This window comes from Tachypleus tridentatus, chromosome 8 (genome assembly GCF_004210375.1).
Source record: "Tachypleus tridentatus isolate NWPU-2018 chromosome 8, ASM421037v1, whole genome shotgun sequence".
Lineage (NCBI taxonomy): Eukaryota > Metazoa > Arthropoda > Merostomata > Xiphosura > Limulidae > Tachypleus > Tachypleus tridentatus.
This window is the reverse complement of record NC_134832.1, coordinates 102,764,562-102,787,126: the sequence shown is the minus strand read 5'-3', so window position 1 is coordinate 102,787,126 and position 22,565 is coordinate 102,764,562. Positions and strand designations below refer to the sequence as shown.

General features: G+C 33.1%; 1 protein-coding gene across 2 annotated transcripts in view; it reads left to right on the top strand.

Moving 5' to 3' along the window:
- Nucleotides 1-22,565, top strand: part of LOC143223090 (uncharacterized) — an 80,919-nt gene that overhangs the window by 41,040 nt on the left and 17,314 nt on the right. The window contains exons 1-7 of one of the 2 annotated variants that reach the window (XM_076450527.1): nucleotides 2,187-2,491; nucleotides 2,956-3,125; nucleotides 3,505-3,674; nucleotides 12,896-13,001; nucleotides 14,690-14,790; nucleotides 16,544-16,705; nucleotides 18,353-18,446. In XM_076450527.1, the coding sequence (XP_076306642.1) occupies nucleotides 2,397-2,491; nucleotides 2,956-3,125; nucleotides 3,505-3,674; nucleotides 12,896-13,001; nucleotides 14,690-14,790; nucleotides 16,544-16,705; nucleotides 18,353-18,446 (898 nt within the window). In that variant the 5' untranslated portion in view covers nucleotides 2,187-2,396. Of the gene's footprint in view, nucleotides 1-2,186; nucleotides 2,492-2,955; nucleotides 3,126-3,504; nucleotides 3,675-12,895; nucleotides 13,002-14,689; nucleotides 14,791-16,543; nucleotides 16,706-18,352; nucleotides 18,447-22,565 lie in introns of those variants that run through there. The other variant, XM_076450526.1, reaches the window with a different exon arrangement.

Here is a 22,565-nt window from a genome sequence, read left to right as displayed (position 1 = left end):
AAATAGTTCCTCAGTATTCAGATTAACCATAAAGGTATTCTATTGAAAACTGCCTCAAAAGTCTTAAAAGGAACTATATTTTCTGCTCCCTAAGTTATCGTAAGATGGAAGTTACATATTAACTAATTATCAGGAGAGACAAAAAAGTATTGTAAAAAATTCCTATCATCATGATACGCACGTGTAAAATATACCAAGATTCTTGGAATTTTGGGTTTCACACTAAAAACTGATTTCCAATTAAAGACTAGTCTGAGTGAAATAAACTTGTTTTGGCTAAATTCTACAAATATACTAACCTGAATGTAAAATGAACCAAAACTAGTTACATCTCATGTGTTAAAGATATCCACATAAAATAAACAAAAAATCATGAAAAGTTTTGTCATTTACATTCAGAAACTCAATCTACAATTTTCTTTTAGTTTTGAGTCAGTAGAAAGATACAAGTAACAAAATGTTTTGATGAACATACTTTCACAAATCACCAAAGAGTAAATTTTACCGGGTTGCCATATCATATTTTGTGGATAAAATATGGCCAATTTATATTTTTAGTCGCGGCATAGTGGCTTATAAAATAGTTCTCAGTTTTATCTTTCAAGTGCAAACTTCTAGTTCATGTGTAATCTCTTGACCGATTTTGAGATTAATTACACTTTTTGACTGAGGAGGTCAAACCCTTTCGATTTATATAATCAATCACTCCCAAGGTCTCATAGATTAATTTACTTTAATCTTCGCTAAATTAATTTCAATTTGTAAATAGACTGGCAGAGGTTCTGATGAATGATAAAATCGAATCGGACACACGCGCTCATCACAAAATATAGCTGCTAAAAAGGAAAGAAAAGAAGCGCGCGCGTGTGTGGGTGTGTTCTTATAGCAAAGCCACATCAGGCTATCTGCTGAGTCCACCGAGGGAAAGAAAAGAATCTCATGCAGCAATTTATTTATTCACAGCAGGGAACTCGTACAATAACTTTTACTAATATGAAGTTTAGTGCGAGAGATCATCAGATATTTTCTATCTGTGAGTATAACATTTAATTTCACTATGAAAAATATCGTGCGAACACTCCTTTTCACGTGACTTAAATTTCAGGTCAATTTAAGAAACTATTCAAATGTTTTTTTTTGTTTTGTTTTTTACATCTTGTAGGATTCAGTTTAAGATAATGGTGCAAGAACGGTTTAAACTGGACTGGAAGTACGTGATCTTATCTCTTATACCCAATGTACGTAACAACTTCTTAAAATACTTTCATTCAAAGCAGGAAATTAACAAAAAATGTAACACATATTGGGTTAAGTGCATGATGCAATAACAACATAACATAAAGGCACGAGCCGTTTATTTTGTGTTTTAAAGGCACTGTTGCTTTGCTTTATGAGCATCATACTTAGCTCTGTTATCTTGCTGACTGACAACTGCTGTTACAACTATATCCCTTACACTGGATCATTAATTGTAACAATCTCGCAAAGACCATTACTAGATTTTGGGGCAAATATTTATAGCGTGTTTTCTTTGGTTATCATTCAAAGTTAATTTAATTAATAGAGGCAACAAAATAGTTTTATATTTGGCATTCAAAGTGGTTTCATATTTGAGAAGACGATTCATGTAACCCTTACAGTGCCAATGAATCTATTCTGGCCCTATGAATTATGTGAATTTCATTGTGTTCTCTTGATTCACTTTTGGCTAGACAGTTCTGGTGGACATACTAAATATTGTATTAGAAAATTCCAAGTGGTTCTTATTGTAGCTAAACACTTCAGTTGGGCCCTTATATAGTTGAGACAGAGTATTCGAAGTGGATAAAGTTCTGGCCAAACTCTCCATGCAGATATTGTTGTGGACAAATTATTCATGTGGTTTTCGCTGTGAAAGAAACACTCGAGTTGACATAATTATGGCCAGAATTCGCCCTTAAGGTACTAAACCATGAAATTCAGTTGTACTTAGTTGCTAACAATAACAACAGTAAACAAACAGGCTTCTAGGTAAATTTATTTATGAAAGTACAGTCCAAATAGACTTTATCTTTGCAAAGCATTCCAATTATTTACCAACTTCTTGTTAGTAAGTGCAAGATCCCTCAACGAAGTGATACTGTTACAAAGTATTAATAGGATATCTATCTTATATATAAGGTCTGTAATAAGATAATTTGTGAAATGTTCAAGACTAAGTTGGCGTAGACGCGAGACAAGTCTTTGATCTGTTTTTTCTACATGTTAAATAAGTTATTCGACTTACTCATATTCAGTGTTATAAGCCGCTGGTATCCTAGCGTAAAGAAGACGTACTCAGTTTGCAACATCCTTCTTCACTTCCGTCTTCGTGTTCTCTTCATTCAGACTTAAGATTATTACAGAACATAACAGTGATGTTTTTAAACTACGGCCTGGAACTCTTTCATTTCTTTAAGGAACCTTTACGGACAGCAAACCAGCGTCAAACAGTAGAAAGAAACTCTCATAGGTTTGTGATACTAATTCTAACATGTAATACCGATTTGCTAAATAACATTTATCTCCTTCAGAGCAATTAGTTTCTTTGACGATTTTACATGTTCTGTTAGGTTAATGCATAATTAATATAACATGTGTTAGTGGCGCGTATTTTTAATCCTTATTTAAAAACAAAGGAGGATGAAACCTATATAGCTAGGACTACACTTTAGAGAATGGGATATCCGTGCAGGGTTACACATAATCTTTACAGAGTGAAAATTAGGACTGAAGTTTAATCACTTTATGGCTAGAATTACAATATATTTGTGCGGTTACGAGTAAGAGAACCGTCTCAATTAATACTGTATCATTCAAGAGGATTGTTAAGACCTCGGTATTTTAGAAAGTGTGATTACACGTACAGAAGTTACGAGAAATTACGAAAAAAAACTTTTTTTTTCTTAATTAATAAACTACATTAATGTTTTATAGGAGGAACAGGTTTCCCGGCTATCTCCACAACGCTGCCTATATTTATCCACATCGGCCGGCTGAACTTGTCTTTCGAGATGTTTGTGTCTCCTATGATGATAAGCAGATTCTTCAAGACGTTAGCGGAATGGTACGACCAGGCGAGGTGCTTGGGGTCATGGGTCCAAGCGGTGGGTAATAGATTGTTTAATTACACTAATTCACCTATAACAACTCATCACCATTTGTTATGAAGGCTTACCAAGTTTCACTCGTAAGTTCTTGAAACTAATCCACCAGCTTACGTCAAATGTTGTCATATTTATGGATATATGTGTTTAGAGGCCAGACTAGATTAATAGTTTTAATTAATTTACTGTTTTGTTTGTTTTACACACAAACAAGTTATTTAAGGCGAAAGGCTCTGCAGTACTTCAACATTTTCTAGTTTTTGGTGAAACAGTGTAATAACTGGAGCTAAAGAAGGGTTGTATTGATCTTTCTCTTTCTCATTTTTGTCTGTTCTTTCTATTTGATAAAATTTGACTTTAATGAACTTCTGTGTCCCAGGTTCCGGTAAGACAACCTTACTCAACGCTCTAAGTGGCAGGTTGAAGACAGACTCAGGCCTCATCACCTTGAACGGAGAAACCCTCACAAAAAAACTACGGAGAAAAATTTGTTATGTAACACAACAAGATATCTTCTTCCCAAATCTCACCTTGCGTCAAACCCTCACAGTAAGTATTTAGTTCACATATTTGTTCAGCACTTAACTAGGTAACTAGACAGTTTTATGCTTTTGCACAAATGATGTGCTCAGGTCATCTTTTTAACGAAGTTTAAAGAAAATATGTTTTCTGTGAAAGTAAGATAGATTCGAACCGTGCTTTTTGCTTCACCCGAAAGCCCAACGTGCTACACCTCTATATAAGTTTGTATCACTTGGTTTGTACGTTTTAACAACATGTGCATTCGTATAGATTGCGTCTTGATATATATATATATATTTATCTTTACCAGCACATATTTTATTCAGATCTGAATTTTAGGAATAAAAATTACTTAAGTGATCTAGGAAACATATTCTTTGTTCGTAAATATTTATTCAGATAATCTGATGTTTTAATGCTACAAAGTATGTAAAGTTTTTTTTCATGGCGACGTCAAAAACACTTTCTAATAACACATAACTGTGGTAACACCAGGGTTTGTATAGTTGAGTTAATCATATGTGCATATACGAAATAGATAAATTCCATTTACCGAGTATAGCTTAGCGGCTCACTAGCTGGTCTGTGAAGCTAAATACTCGTGGTTTGCGTTCCGTTACCAAAAACAAAATCGCACCCTACTCTCTGGGGCTCTGGATGTGCTATATGAGTAACAGATAACTCCCACTATTTGGTCAGGTCCGAGCATCCTAAGATTTAAAGACTGATGTTATTTATTAGCCACCCACTCTTTCATCTATCAGTTTCAAATTAGGGACGGTTATCTTTATTAACTGTTACTAACTTTGAAATGCTTGACTGAAGGGAAGGCAGCTAGTGAACATTACACTCATTAGCTTTGTACGATGCCAAACAACAAACAAATTAATTGTGGAGTAAAATGGTATTTATTTTTACAGATCCAACTGATTTCACAGAAACAGAATATCATACCATACTCTTCTTAAAACGTTTGGTTTCTTTGTTTTTAAAATTTTCACACGAAGTTGCAGATAGTTTAACTACACATTGCTCTCCATAACTTCGAAGCGATAGACAAAGCTCACTCAAGAGAAGGTAATTAGTAAATAGCACGTGCTATAAATTCTTGAGTTAATCGTGTCTGACCGAATAACGGGATTTGATCACCTTTCTTATAGCACATTCAAGGTTTTAAAGCGAAGAACACGTTTTTGTGGTAATGCAAAAAAAAACCTTATATTATTGGATTAACAATGTAGGCAGGCTTCCTAGAGGACCCTCACTACCCAGAACCTTGTATAAAAGGTAAAACAAAACAGTGATTTTGACTACTAGGCTTAACACTTCTGTTAAAAAAATCACACATACGGCAACTTTCGGCTTTTTAAATCATAACTTTTAACGATTTCGTTTTATTTTATATACAAATCCGATTAATGATGAAAGTATGAAATTCGGAAAGAGAACCCTCTTTTATTTCGCACACGTTTATCTTTGTCATCTCACACAACTTTTCTTGTTATTGTACTACAGAGGTAATGTTCTGCTTTACACATTAGTGTTAACATATTTCTACCTCTATTTACCTTCTCCAGTATAATACGTTTTTCCTTGTGTTAATCAATATTGACCTGTAGGTTCCTGTCCTTTATTGTTTTGTAGATATTTACCTGTGGTGTATTCTGCTGCTCTACTTTGATGTCAGACCCTTGATGCCCCGACATCTACCTGCTATTACTCTGTACCTAACCCACGATACCCTACATTTTGTTCCCAATTGAACAACTTTGTCATTATACTTTGTTGTTAGAACCCGGATGTCCCACACCTGCCCTACAACTTTTCCACTCTGCTTTATCTATGATGTCATTAACTTTTTTCCCAGTTGTTCCACTCTACTCTTCTACTCTGTGGTTATACTTTTCATGCCCCACATCTTGTTCCTTCCATTCCACTCTGATTTATCTCTAATATCCTATATCTTGTTTCGACATTGCTTCATTTTTCTTTGTCTCGAATTTCCCTTATTACATTTCTTCCTTTGTTCTACCCTGCCACATCTTCGATTAGTCACACCTTGTCCCCTATTGTTCCACTCTTTTCCACTTATGATACTTTGCACTTTGTTCTCAGTTGTTCCATTCTGCTCAACCTCGGATTTGCTACTTATTGTTCTCCAATTGCTAAACTCTGCTCTACCTTTAATATCCCTGTTTGTTCTTTTTTGGTACCCGACATCTTATTTGTTCCATTGTTCCACTGTATTTTACTTCCCATATTATACGTTTGTTTGCTAAACTTATCTCACTTCGGCGTATCTTTGTTATTGCATTTCTGTTTATTATCCTTCTTATCTACCTTTGTCTCTCTCAGTTTGACGTCTGTTGTTTCACTCTAACTTACTTCTGTTTATTTTATTTTGTAAATTTCTTGTCATTCATTATCTTCTTGCATCATTCCATGCAGCACCTTCATATTTTTCTTCTGCATCTCCAATTTCTAACTTGCATCAGTTTACCACTGTTGCCCTTCGCTTTTCTACCCTGTTTGTTGTCTTACAGTTCTAATCTTTCGTTTTTGTACACTTGTTCACCTTTCATATCGTTTACCTGTTCACTTTTCATCTTTTGCTGGTGTACTTTTATTGTATCATATCAGTTTATGATTGTCTTCTACCTTCCATTTATTGTTTTGAAATATTTCTTGTTCGTAACGTTTTACACCAGTTTATTTCTTTTCACTCTCTTCTCTCTACCCCTGTCTACTTACGTTGTCCTGCTTTATTCTACTTAAGCCGTTTCACAAGAATAAACTAACTTTATTTTGTTCACTTTAAAGTTTTCTGCATTTTTAAACATCTCTTGTTCCATTATTTCCTCTGAATTCTCAATGAGATAATGGAAATTGAAAAACAAATTGAGATTTTCCGCCTTTGCTAGAAGCAGTTGATTTTCCAAAAACTCCATCCAGTCATTAGGATTAAAGTCGTTTATGTAAACTCAGAATTGAAGTTTCGCACTCCCTGCCTTTAGTAACAAAATTTGCAAAGAATTCTAGGAATAATGCACAGCCAAACTCCAGTTAGCGTAAGAAAATATTAAGCGGATTACTAGATTTAACATTTTAAACATATTTTACGTTGCAACATTAAGCTACTATTTAGTGTGTATGATTTAACGGGTAATGGATGCAATATTGTATACGAGTATTTGCCCTTCGCGATATTTACTACTGCAGGTTGTTTTACCCTTCAATGAGAGCAAAACTGGTTAAAACAAAATTTATTGATATTAAGAAGGATTTTAACTACAGATTAAGTCGATATTAGAATGTTCTTCTGGCTGACAGCTTGTTCCAAAGTTGTCGATCTCCATATACAACAGAGAATGTTGATATGTGAGGAATAATTCTACATCATTTTGTCATTCACTCATTTCTTACTGCGTGTGAACGTATTATAAGGCTTCTAGAATAACATACTCTATTAACAGAAAAATGTTCAGTCAGGATGGAGTTTCCACACTTGTACCTTCAAACTGCTATGACATAATTCGTTTAGTGCGTGCAGCAGGAAAGTCTGTGTCACTAAGTAAGTGACATTCTGTAAGATGTGATTATTAATTACTGTCGGAATACATCAGCTTATAGCGATTGCATTTGTGAGAAAATGACGTTCTGTGATGTGTGAATATTATTACCGGCGATGTACGTCAGTTTACAGAGATTGTGTTAGTGGGTAGGTTTGTGAATATTATTACCAACGTGGGTAACTTATAGCTTACAGTGTTTATATTAGTGATATCTATATTTCAGTAGTAATGATTAACAACATTTGTAAACCACCCTACAGCGTTTTTATTAGGGATGTCTGGAAACTTGTAAACATTATAACCATCGTGTGTACATCAGCCTGGCGTTTTAGTACTAATGTCTGTAAACCAATAATAATGATTGTCATTATGTTTATAATAAGCGTAGAGTGTTTGTGTTACTGATGTCTGTAAACCAGTAACAATACCATCATGTGCCCATCAGCCGACATTGTTTGTACTCGTGATGTCTGAAAACTAGCAACAATGATTCCCATCATGTGTATAATCAGCCTACAGTGTTTGTGTTAGTGATGTCTGGAAACTTCTAAATGTTATTACAATTATGTATATATCAGCCTACAATCTTTGTAGTGATGTCTAGAAACTAGTAACAATGATTACCGACATATGTGTATCAGCCTACATATTTGTATATTTGGAACAAAATGAATGAAATATTAACCTGGTTATTGAGATTTGTACTTGTGGCTGTATAATTGCGTGAATGTTATTACGTGTTTATTCTAAATATTGCACTGCTGGAGCCACAAGCATTTTTGTTGCTTTCCCATAGATAATAATCAGAACTTTGATCAGGATTAAACGTTTCGTTAAGTGGATTCATGGTAGTTTTATTGAACATTTTATGTTCATAGCACGATACACTTTTAAAAGGGGATTAATAGGTCAGTGTACTTTGAAAAATCTTTGTGTTATTTATAGCAATAAAAACGAACGAAAACATTTTCTTGTGCTACCAAAATACGTGGAAGAAAAAAAGCAAAACCTTTTGGGTTCTCTCGTTATATTTTGATAAAAGAACCAACATTACAATTAGAGAGACACTTAACTTGTTGAATATGCATATTGTCTTAAATAAGTATGAAAGTTCTTTACTCTTAGGTGTTATAACTTTAAGTTCGAGTGTTGTATGATCATTTATACTATCGCATATATAAATATTCGTTAGATGGGATTCGAAGTTTAATGATGAAGGAAAGACGACGGTAGTAGCAATATATATTTTACACTGGGAAAACAACAACATGCATCTAATACCCGAACGTTTCGTGAGTAAACGACAACGTATTTCCACAGTCTTCTAGGTTTTCATTTATCCTTATCTCAGTCTGTGAATATTTGGGAAATTCTACACAGGCCTCAGAACAATAACATTTTAAAATATAATAGTTTGAAATTTTTATCTGTGTTCATTTTGTTTCCGAGGTCTCTTTTTTTTCTTCCCTTTAATCGTCTAGGCGTCGTTTAGCTTAGTCTGCAATATTATGTGTAATTGACCGTTTACAAAATGTATGCCATTAACTTACGTAAAACTTGATCCATCCAGAAAGGTTCCTGCAATAGAGACTCTGCCATAGTTATATGTTGGTAAATTTGTATACATGTTTTAGTTTGACACTCCCGCTGATCGTGTGTTGACTTTAAACGTATATATAATCTTAAAATATAATGATTAGACTGTTTGGGCGACGATGAATTTAGTGTCAATTGTACTTAAAAGTGATACTTTGATAGCTTGGCCTCATTTTTATGATAAACAGGTTAAAACTACTACCATTGTCAATGTCTCTGGATAATACCTGGGATACTTGAATTACAGTTTAACAAAGAAATCATCTAATCATTTACCACCAATCAAGTAAACATACCCGAATGAAGTGGTTACATTGTTTACCTTACATGTTATTCACACTTCCTCACTTAATCTTTAATGCTTATAACTGAAGATTTTACAGTTGTTGAGACCATAAATTTAGCATGGCGTAAGCATGTCAAAGTGGACAGGCCAACACGATGGCAGCACGATCGTAAAGCGATTTGTTGTATAATTGGTAACAACTAATAAAGCTAGGCTATTAAACAGTTTTTTGTGGAAATTTATTTGGTCATAAATACAATGAAAAATGATAAATGTGTTTATATTTTCTCCATTCCTAAGATTAATGTTAATCGATAAGCATGCTCTAAGAATAGCGCCTGCAGTGCCTGCCAGAATCCTTAACAAAACATCAAAGGGTAAAACGTTAGGAAATCATAGGTGAAATGTTACTTTTTTTACATAAAATGATGGCGGTATATTATGATTTCAAACAGTTTACAACAGAGCACAGCCTCACTGGGCCATATGCTGTGTCCATTACAGATAAATGAATCCCGGATTTTAACACTATAAATCCATAGTCTTACCACTGTTCCACTAACGGACTCATGAAAGTTTTATTAAAAAATCTAGAAATTTTCTTAAATTATTTTTCTTGACGAAAGTGTGAGAACCGTGTACATATTCCATCTTTACCAAGCTATCATAAACAAAGTAAAATATAAGCTACAAATATTTCTAAATATATATGCAAAGCTACCCTCTTTAGTACAACTTGCTGCAGGTGAAATATGTATATTACGAAACGTTCAAATATCAAGTGTCCGTTTCACAAGTGTAAAGTCCCCAGTGGCTCAGCGATATGGCTGCGGACTCACAACACTAAAAACCAGCTTTCGATAGCCCTTTGTGCAGCTTTGTGCTTAATTCAAAACAACAACAACAATAGTGTAAAATGTTTTTGCTCTTATCTTTGTATTTTTCCCATCATTATTATCTGAGTACGTGATTACAATTTGTATTTATTACGGCCAAAATATCATCATTCTTATAACCTCCAAAATATTACCATCATGAAGTTAGATCTTATGAAATCTAAGATAATTATAATTTTTTTCCATGTGATGTTACTGACTTTCAAAATTCATGTCTTCTAAAGTTTAAACCTACAGAGTCCAAAATCATATAATTTCAAGTCTGAATCATATATATTTGTGTCTTTTTGAACACAAGTTTATAATTTTATGTAGCTCTATACGTATATTAAAGAATGTTTGGGCCGTTATATTACCCAAAGGTTCTAGAAATCGAATTAAAGTTAATTACGAAAGCCATTTTAAAGATATTCTAATGACAACCAATAAGAATATCTTAAGATGTGCTGCTACAGTATTACACAACATTTGTTATTTAAATGTAATTGTTTTTTTTTTTACTTTTAATGACATACTTTCTTTGCTCTCATCAATTAATGTCATGATCTCCATAATTACTTTATACCATAATGTATATTCAATATGTGTTTCACAAGGAATATATTAAAATGTCATAGAAGTGCAGGACCCCTTGGTCGGTTTACAAGTTCTTAACCTGACATCTCGTCAATCCATTAGAAGACTCTTTTAAATTATAAACCTCCAGTAAACAACTTGAAAAATCTTTTGCCCAGTGTTCTAGAAGTGAAAATCGTACTATATTCACTGAAATGTTTACATGTTAGGTATATTCAGTGATAGAAACTGACGTGATAACACATATGGCACTAAAACAATTTATAGTGCAAACAGGTTGGGCAAACGGGTCCCGTATCCCAGGTGCAAGATATAGAAGTGTCAGGTTGATGAAACCCATTGGTGAGCCCTATAAGATTCTTTAAAATATGGCACGTCATTACGAATCTTAATCCGCTAACTCATAGTTCGTTTCTTGGCCATTTACACTAAAGTATTTTCAACTTGTAAAATTCCTAGAAACATCTAAAATTGCAATTCGGTTGTAATACTTAAATAATTATTGAAAATCTTTTTCCTTTAATAATTTTGTTTTAAATTAAGTAATCATTACTATTTTAATCAACATCAGATAAATACAGGTAGGGCTTTATGATAGCGTCTGGCCGTTTGTTTCTTTAATCCCAGCAATTCCTAAAGATTGGATAAATACGGGATTACTCAATGTTTCACACATCTTTGATACGTCAAAGAAAACATTTCATAATTCATAAGCCCCACCAATATAGTAAGTTGTAAATTGTAGTTGTAGAACCATCTAATTTAGTTTTCTATTTTCTTCAAGTTATGGAAACACACTCTTGTCTAACTAAACTTCTAAGATGGGATTCTAACGAATTCGTTTGGATAATAACAAATTTTTGGATTCTGCGTTAGTATTAATATTCTGGGTATTATAATACGTTATTAACAGTTTTTGATTACTTTTGTTCAGTAAATAGTTGCTTTTCTTAAAATAAAAGCAAAAATTTTAAGACACTTTCTGGCCTCACCATAATATTGACCAATGCGTAATTTATTTACAGTAGTGTAGAAGGAAAGGTCATTGAAACGTCGCCTAAGTATGCTCAAAATTATAAAGATCACATTATATCAATATGATATAAATGTGGTTAGCGTTCTCGTACCAAGCACAGGAAGAACAGTGATTGTGAGAATAAAAAACAACGCCTGTTTCAAACTTGAGCTACACTGTAATATAAATTTAAAAAAACAAGTTTGTTTGTAATTACGCACAAAGTTACATAAAGATCTATCTGTGCTTTGCCCACCACGGGTATCAAAACTCGAATTCTAATGTTTAACTTTTGTAGATATTCCACCGTGCTACTGGGGGGTATATAAAACAATAGGAATAAATGAGTAATAAAGTATATACTAAAATACTTATTGATAAAATATTAATTGTTTATTAAACATTTAAAGATATGCAAGTTCCCTCTTAGTACTTACATTAGAAAAAATCACTGTTTTAGTTAAGGGTTGAAGCACTAATACCTGTATTGTGGATTGTGTAGGCAGCATAAGTTTTGTGGTTCAGTGGCTTCTGTTTTTCAACAGGAGTTTGTGGATTGGCTATCTTCGTTGACTAATGATCTTATTTCTTTCTTTATTTCGATATGGTATCCAAACTATTGCACTGAATAACTTAGAATTTAAACTGTATAAAGCTTACTGCCTTACAGTAAATAGTAAAACTAAACCATTGACAACTGCAATTTTTAGAATGCCTCCCAATGGCATAGCGACATGTCTGTGGACCTACAACTCTAGAAATTATGTTTTGATACCCGTGGCGAGCATTGCACAGATAACCCATTGTCTAATTTTGGGCTTCACATCAAATAAATAACAAAAAATTTAAGAGAAAGTAGCACTCATGAGACTAGTGAGTCAATAATCTGATAAATTTTCACTTACAACACGGACAGAAGGGGAAGTATTTCTAATAGAATTTTTGTTTGCACATAGTTTTGCTTATATTTCGTTCACGTTAGTTTAAGTTACGCAGTTTTGGTTGTATTAGTATAAAGATGTCTTATAATTCTCGTTTTCATATATTTCCAAAATGCCTTTCATATGCCTCTACTCAACTGAGATGTATAATTCTTATATGTATGTCCAATCTTACAAAGCAGTATTGAGTCTATCATAACCAAACCAAACTCAGAAACGTACTTACTTTTAAATGCTTTTGAATCACGTACTGGCATTTAATACATATGTAATTATTACTACTTTATGTTTAGCCTAATGTATGACTATAATTAGTAAAACGCTGTTAAATACAGCTTTTTATTAACAAGAACTACTATGTTTCAGTATTCTGCATTGTTGAAATTACCAGACAATATGTCCTACCATGAAAAGACAGAACACGTGGACCACATCTTAGACGTGTTGGACCTAAGCCATTGTCAGAACACCGGTACGTTTTGGTTTTGGCACACACTTTTAATATTTTATATTCCATTAATTTTGCTTCACATAACTGTTGTTATTTGACATCATTTAGATTTTCGTCATTAAGATCTGCTACATTTGAACTGCCAAGTTTCCGATAGATTCATGGGATATTTATACATTTAGCCCCCCAGTGGCATAACGAAATGTCTGTGATCTTACAATGCTAGAAACTGGGTTTAGATATCTGTGGTGGGTAGAGTACAAGTAGCCTATTGTGTAGCTTTGTGCTTAATTACACATAAATAAATAATTATATATTTAATAAACTATCAACATACATAAAACGTCCTTGCTCACAGTTTTGTGTCCCTCGTACAAAGCAGTTTAACAGTTTTTGAGAAGCTTTATTTTCAAGAAATATGATGTTTAATTGTATCGATGTTTATGAATTTGAAAGAGATTTCACAAAGGTTGACAAAAATTTTAAACGTAGATCCACTCTTTTGTATAAGGTATGTTAAAACAATAGCAAAGTGTGGCATTGAACACTTTTCAGATAACATTTATGTAAGTTTTTAGAATGACATTGAAATATCAAACCAAAAAAATTCCAAAGTTTGTTCGTTTATATATATATATATATATATATGCTTTTGTTATCTTTAACTTTATTTTAAAAGGAACATACTTTAATATACGTTATGGATAAAAAATATTTGGATAATACACCCAGTTTCTGTCTCCGAAACTGAGAAAAGGAAAAACGACTATAGATATATTAATTTCATTACAGTCTCTAAATGACCCATTTTCTGTTGTTGCACTTTCTATTGTAATATTTACCTTTGAAGTAATAAACACAATTATTTGCCTCTAACTCCTGACTGTAATTAATGAATTGTTCATGGTATTGTTACTAGGCCAAACTACTACCGAACGTGATCTTGAAAGAGGCATGTACCGTACAAACTCTTTGGACCTAGCACAGCTTGAAGATTAGGGTGCTTGACTAACAATTTGTGGGTCTAGAAATTAAAACCCAGCGCCGAATACACTCAACCTTTTAGCTATGGGGGCATATATCGTGATAGTCAATCTCACTATTCATTGATAAAGAGTAATCTAATAATTAGCGGTGCATGCTGATGGCTAGTCGCATTCCTAGTGGTCGACAGTTCTAAATTAGGAACAGCAGCATATAGCTTTAGTAGCTTTACCACATACAAAGAAACCAACGAACGAACCATTTGACAGTTGTTGTTTCAAGTTAAGCACAAAGCTTCATAATGGACTATCTGTGCTCTGCCCACCAAGAGTATTGAAACCCATTTTCTAGCGTTGTAAGTACGCAGACATATCGATGTGCCAATAAAAGATATTCTTTGATCTTAAAGTTATTATTAATAACTTATTATTATTATTATTAATAAAGTTTAATTTGATCAAGATTCAAAGGTAAAACTATGTGTTAGTTAATACATATAATTTTACTTACCATGTTCAGTTGGATCTTTATATATATTTATAAAAGATCCAATAAAGTGTTTACTAAATGTATAATTGAGATATCTTCCAGGATCATAACCTATATTGACTATTTATATCTTTTATTAGTTTCCTCATGACATCTAGAGCACTTCTCAGTTATTATTGATTTCAAGAGATCTATACTAAAATAATATACAGTTGTTTAATTTTATTTATCTTCAGTTATAGGAGACGTGATGAAACGAGGTCTGTCTGGAGGGGAAAAGAAAAGAGCCAACATCGCCAATGAGCTGTTGACAAATCCATCAACTATACTTCTTGACGTAAGCCTTTAGAACATTTTATCTGTTATACGTACATTGTGTTGTGCCATCTGTTAACATTGTTTGAAAGCTAGTGCATATCTCAGATAACTGTGACCACGTAAGTATAACTGTTTCTTTGTTAGGTTAATAGTCTATACTATCACTACATCAAATTTTATTCTTCATTAATTAGTGGTTGTTGTAGTTTCGTTATATATTAATTATTAATTACATTCTAAATTTTGGCTGCTTATCTCCACCTACTTCATGAGAGTCCTGAGAAACTCTTCCTTGGAGAAAGAAGGTATTGAGTTAATTGTTTTTAGAAAGGCTGATTATTGTTTGGGTTCTTATAATCCAGAAGGATTTTGTAAGTTTTATTTTTTCTTCTCACTAAGTCTTTAAGTAGTTTGATCTGCACTAACTACGATCATGTTACGTTGTGACTTTCGAACCCTATTTTGTCTCTGTGATGTTTACATATCCTTTTGTGTTTTCAGGCATACCTTTAACGTGAGACAATATGGCTGTGTATATGCAATTTTCGTACTTATTCTTAGAGTTTCTTCTTTGTCAAATGGTTAGCGAACACCCTGTCAAGGGAAGTCGCAGTCGTGCATTTTACCCACTTTTCAAAGTAACCTCTGTATTATAAAACTTATTCAATTTTTAAGCAAGAGAAAAGTCTCTAGCGCTAGTCTTTACACTAGTATACGTGGGTTTCTTGTAATTGCTGAGGTGTATGAGTTGTGACAATCATCTTGTTTAGGAATGGGAGCTTGTTTTCTTTTCTTTCTCTCACTTATGATTTGTATTTCTAGATTTTGTCTGTTCAGGTGGTTTATGAATACAAAAATATTGTGCGTAGTGACAGTAGTGTGTGTAGTCCTAATAGAATTATATAATGAGCATAACTGAGCCAATTACTGGGGCTTGCGGTAACTATTGTGAGGGTGTTATTTTCGAAATGTTTCACGTAGAAGGTTACTAACTGTTGATGATAAGGCTGCGCCCATAGCTAGGCCTTCTTGTTATTGGTAGTATTGATCCTCATGTTGGAAGTACGTGATATTGACATGGAAGGTAAAGGTTGTCAGTTTGAGACGTTGTTCGAGAGTTCTATCATTTTCAAGGTGGTTGATATGATCGTGAGAGGTCAGATATATCTGAATTGATAAATGTGTCTTTGAGGTTATTGTGGTAGCTTTTATGATTACTACAAAGTTTACTGAACTCTTAATATTTTAGGATGTTTTACAGGACAAAACACCTGCTCTGTCACCATGTGAGTCCTTGGTAATGGCAGTAGATTAGCTTTTAAAACATAGAATGTAGGTTAATTAATGATTGGTATATAATAATAATAAAAACACAATAAAACTAATGAATAGTTAGTTTGGATAGTCATGACAACAATTGGTATCCGATTGATATAATATTTCTGTAAGGTATAACTGTTTGTTTGGACTAGTAGGTTATTGGTTAAAAGAACTATATTCCTATACTGCATAAGTAGTCAAATCTACTCAATTACGTTTGTTTGAAATGTGACGAAATACAAGTGCGTGTGTTATATAATAAAGTTTTCTAATGTAATTCACAATTCTTGATGGTACAAGAACGTAATTGTCACTGCTGCTTTTCATTTTCAAATTTAAAAAACAACAACTTTGGAATTGGATCGTAAGAAGTACATAAATATACTTTTTAATAATCAAGTTAAGTTTTAGAAGAAAAGGATAATAAAAAAGCTGTTTGTTCGATATTTCAGGAGCCAACATCAGGTTTAGATTCCAGCACTGCTTTTTCTCTAATGTCTACGTTAAAGGACTACGCTGAGAAAGAGAACAAGACAGTAATAATTACAGTTCACCAACCTTCCAGTCAAATATTCTACATGTTTGGTCGTCTGCTTCTACTTTGTAATGGACAGGTATGAAGTGATCACCATTAAGAAACGACCAGTTTTATTTCTGCTTTTCTTACTACCCTTAGCTCTACTCAATTATAAGTTCTTTATGTGTCTCAAACACTTTTATCAAAAATAATACATTCAGTTAAAGAAATAAGCAAACGTTGATGCCTAGACAATTATAGGTTTTGAAAAGATTTTAGAGCCCGGCATGGCCAAGTGGTTAAGGCACTCGACTTGTAATCCGAGGGTCACGGGTTTGAATCCCTTTCGCACTGTACAAGCTCGCCTTTCAGCCGTTGGGGCGTTATATAGTGACGGTCAATCCCATTATTCGTTGTTAAAAGAGTAGCTCAACAGTTGGTGGTGGCTGGTTATGACTAGCTGCCTTCCTTTTAGTCTTACACTGCTAAATTAGGGACGGCTATCGCATATAGCGCTCGTGTAGCTTTGCGCGAAATTCAAAAACAAAATGAAGATAATTTTGGTTAGATTAGGAGTTCTCAAATTGTGGGGTCGCAGAAGGCTAAAAAACATTTTGGGATGTGCTGAAAAAATGCAACAAACCGCTTTCTATTTTTGAAAGCAAATATTAATGTTTTCATCTTCACGATCTCTTCGTTGTCTAGTTGTGCTATAGGGAACCAGTTCCATTTTATTTCTTCCTTTTAAGTCGATTCATACTTTCGCTGAAAGCTACACAGAAACTATGTGCATAACAGTTACTAATGTTAAACTGATAGACAAGAGGGAAGAAGAAACTACTTTTAACTCTGAGGCTACTTTTGTCTAAACGAATAGTGGGATTTGATCCGTCGCTCATTCAGTGCAATTAGTGAGCACCTTTTATCCATATATGAAGTAAACTTGAATTTCTCAGGGCACGCTAGGCACTTGACTATGTCCGGACCTTCTCTTCAGTATTCTATATTTTTTGTGACTGAGTGCTTTAAAATTGTGGAATAATTCAAACTCTAACACTATGTGTAGAAATGTATTATTTCTAGCGTTCTGTTTTTGAAAAGATAAATGATCATCTATATGTATTTTGTCCGCTACGAGAAGCCGAGCTCCGAATTTCAACTTCATAAGTTTTAAAACTTACCATTTACCCACCGAATAATGCTATTTTTAGCAGCGCGGTAAACAGAATAAAATAATATCTGTATCTCTGTATCAGATTAAAACTGAACTTAAGCCTAACTCTAAATATGTCATATGAATATAGAACTTCGTGGTTAACGTTTCCTTACTCAATGGTGTTTATTTACGATTATAGAATTTTTTGTTGTTTGCGAAATATGGGTTTTTGCAGACCTTTGGTAGTGATTCCAAATGCATTAATAATCACAATCGTCAAAGAAAACTAAGATTTTGGTAGGGCCTTTGTAACAGTAAATCGTAATGGCAATGGTTATATTTTATGGAGTATCTTCAAAGTAGGTTAATTAGTTCTTGAAATATAGATAAACAATCCACCAATCTTTTTTTTTTTTTCCGTGTACAATATAACTTTAGGCCTAAGATTTGTATATGGTCACTTTAAAATATACATTATATTTTAGAAGTGAAACTTTTATAAGTTCCAACTTATTTAAATGCCATGTAGTTGTGTGAGAAGGCAAAGAGAAAATCTGAGAGCAGTATCAATTTATCTTTTTTTTTCAGTTGGCCTATTTTGGTGGCACCAGCCAAGTGGTGAACTTCTTTAGTGATATAGGACTCCAAATATCACCTCATTATAATCCCGCTGATTTCATTAGTAAGTATCCGCGATAGAAGTAATTTTATTGGAATTCGGAACGTTTCATGTTAATTATTCATTATTAGGATAGGGATGTATGTGTATGACCGAAGCTATTTTGTTTGGTGATAATTAATTTTTATTTTTTTAGCTGTATGCTTTTGTATTCTCATACATTAATAGAAGCTTTTAATTATAATAATTTATAATTTTCTTAAAAGATTATTTGGAGTTTTATTGACGTACCCAAAACAGTAATACTACTTAATTGTTAAGTATGTGTTTTACATTTGGTCTTGGGTACGTTTGTGACAGAAATTCCAAAAATAAAACAATGTATACTAGCAAAATTATTTGCACGGGACATTTATTTTATTTTGGCTTATCAGTAATGGTATGGAGGCATGTGTATTCATTATTTGTTGTGTAAGTCTACTGAGGAGCGATGTTAACCACCCTTTGCGCAGCATTAGACGTTACTTTCGCTAAACACAGACTTCACGTATTAAAATATGAAATAATTGGTAAACGTATACCATTAGTCGACTTGCATATCAGTTCAAAGACGTTATTTGAGGTGTTCGTCATTCTTATGCAGATAGCCTAATTCAGGAGTGGGCAACTCTATGGCCACTGGCCATATGTGACCAGTAAATAACACAGTTTTTGCCAGCTCGAGTTTAGGAATCAACTTTTTCCATCATTTATTTTTTTATCGCAAGATTGGTAATCAGTAACTGCACTGCCTTACGTCATCGCTAATGTCGCGCACTTCATCACTGCCACATACTCCGCCCATTTTGTAACGTCAGTCTGGTTTAGATGTTTGTTATCGAATGTGCGTTGTTTTGCATGCGCTTGCAAACATATTTTTCTTGTGTAACTTTCAAGTATTTAAATATATTTTGTTTTTAATCCCATAATATGGATAAGTGGATAATTCGAAAACTAAATAATCCAGATGATGGTGAACACTGAGAAGATAAAGACAACTTAATTGATTCTGGCATAGCTGCCAAAAAAGAATGGCGCGTGACTGAAAAAACAAAAAACGAGAATTTAATGAAAGTTGAGAGTTGAAATGTGCAGTGATTGAAGCAAATAATAAACCAGTGTGTCTTTTGTGCAACAAATATTTCAGAAATAATAAATGTACAACCTTAAGCAACATTTTAACAATTTTCACAATGAATTTGATGTAAAATTTCCAGTTGATATCAAAATCGTATGAATGAAATTAGCCGTCTGAAAGCACAACTTTATGAACAAAAGAGACGCCTAAAAAGATTTTTATCATTGATGGAACTAGTTACGTTTAGTAGCTATGAAGTAGTTTGGATTCTAGCTCAAAAAAAATCATTTTCTGATGCTCAACTACTAAAAGAAACATTGATTGTAGTCATTGAAATTCTGTTGGATTATGATTAAAAATAACAGATGATAGTCTTCAAATAGGTAAATAATTTGCAATTAAGTAGAAGAACAATTGTCTACAGAATGCTAGGGTTAGAGAAAGACATAGAAAATCAGTTGCTTGAACAACTAAAAGACTGTTTGTATTTTTCTTTAGCACCAGATGAGTCACCAGGTGTTAATGATACAATTGATATTTTGGGTTAGATATGTAACTTCAGTTCTTCAAGTGAGAAAAGAAATGCTTGACCTTTGTGGATTAGGAGATCGAACATGTGGAAAAAACATTTTTGAAATAATTCTTGAAATATCAAAAAAATTCAATCTGGATTAAAAAAAACTGGTTTCTATTACAATAGACGATGCTCCCACCATTACTGGGGCGAAATTAGAATTTATTTCTCTTTTAAAGCAGCATTTAATTAAAAATAATGTGAAGTACACGATGCCATCTTTTCATTGCATTTTGCATCAGAAAAATATGTATGCTCAGATGTCTAAAAGTGATGAATTGAAAAATTTGATGGAAATTGTTGTAAAAATTGTGAATTATATTAGAAGAGGAAGCTCTCTCATTCATTGACAATTTGTTGAGTCTTTGAAAAAAGCAGTGACTTTACTTTGATGATCTTACTGATATTGCAAATGTAAGATGGTTAAGTAAAGGAAACATCTTGAAAACGGTAAAATTGAAAATTACCTTGAAATTGAAAGTTTGTCATGACAGTGTGATTTGCACTTTCTATGCGACATAATGACTCACTTGAATAATTTGAATACGAAGCTTCAGGGAAGAGGTAAAATAATAAGCGAGCATTACAGTCTATTCATGAATTTCAATTAAAGTTAAACCTCCTTGCGGAACAATTGCAAAAGAATGATTTGACACATTTGGCAAAGTTGAATAGTTTTCTAGAAAATAATAAGGACTATGATTTCTGTGATGATAAAGATGATCTCTATGTAGACTGGATCAAAACTCTATTTCAAAGATTTCAATCACGTTTCTCCGAATTTAAAAATTTGATATTGATAGTTGAAGTTTTGCATGATTCATTTCCACTTGACTTAGAAAATTTCAGTAAGGAAATTACGTCTTTTTTGTCTTTGGATAAGTGTGGATTTGGAGACGAGATGCTTAACCTGCAAAGTGTGGAACACTTAAAAGGTAAACAAACATATTCTATCAGAGAGATGTTGCTCACTGTTCTGATAGATAAGAGTCTTCTAAATTTATAGATAGAAATTTCAACATTATTTATCATGTTTGGATACACAAGGGTGTATAATTCAACATTTTCTACGCTAGATTTTCTCAAGCCTAGATAAAGATCTCGGCTTACTGACATAAATTTAGAGGCAGAACTAAGACGATCATTGAGTTAAATTTCACGAAACTTGTTGATGAAAACCCATCAATTTTCACATTGAAGATTAGTTGAAATGCAATTATATTGATTAAACTAACATCTTTCAATTTTTCTTTTTGATTAGTGTGGCCAACGTTGTTTTCATTAGCCACAATTGTGGCCACTATGAAAAATAAGTTGCCCACTAATGGCCTATTTGCTTCGCGCCATAAGACACCAATCGTCATTTTTCCTCTATCATGATTTGTGGAAACCGGTTCAGGCAGTTCATCACAACAGTCTGTGACGTCTATATGTATATACAGACATACTCGTACATATAGAGAAAAATATAAAGTGTACGCTACCGAAGGAATATAACCACGATAGCGGTTGGATACACTGTTTATTACATTAACTTCTAAATTTTTTACATTTTTTAGGTAATTCACAATAAATATTGATCAGAGAAACGAATAAAACACATTAAAAATAAGAATGAAATAAAATTAAAATATAATAATACGACAGAGTGATTCGCTCTAGTTAACGTGGCCGCCATTAGGTGTATATTACAATCACACCCAGGCAGTTTGTATATACGCCAAGCGGTTTTGTCGTACACAAAAAAGTAACATAAACGTAGTGTAATTAATACTTTTCACTTTATTTCAGTGGTTTAATTTTGGATAAGAACTGCTTTTTTATTTTCAGTTTATTTGAAGTTCTTTCTTTTCAGAACATAATTCTTAAGGTTATATTTTGATTTTGTTGTCCTGTGCTTTTAAAACCTGGATAGTCATGAAATTGTTTGACCATAACATAAATAAAATTCCTCATGTTTGAGACATACTTTTATTTTACATATTTTAATGTGTGTGTGTTTCTTTCAGCAAAGCCATATTAGGCTCTTTGCCGTGTTCACCGAGGGTAATCGAACCCCTGATTTTAGTATTATAAATCCTAAGACATAACTGTGTCCCAGCGGGAGACGATGTTTTAGTGACGTCTTATCATATTTAGATTCTGATCAAATAGTTAAACGTGCTGCAAGCTATTTAAACATTTCATGTCCTGATATTACGTTCACTAATGAAAATATCTTCCATTGTCGCAGCGGAATGTCAGCGAACTTACAACGGTAGAAACCGGTTTCAATACAGAACTCAGCTATCCCATTTGTGCTTAACTTTAAACATATAAATCAATTAGAAATAAGGAGACATTTCATGTCTTAGTGTAATAATTGAAAAAGGTGATCAGTGCTGTGAAATTAAATTTTCTCCAGTGTATGTTTTGACAACATGCTATTTAGAGCAGTCCTCGAGAAAGAATATCCAATACTTGGGTTATTGTGTCATTTCATTCATGCCTG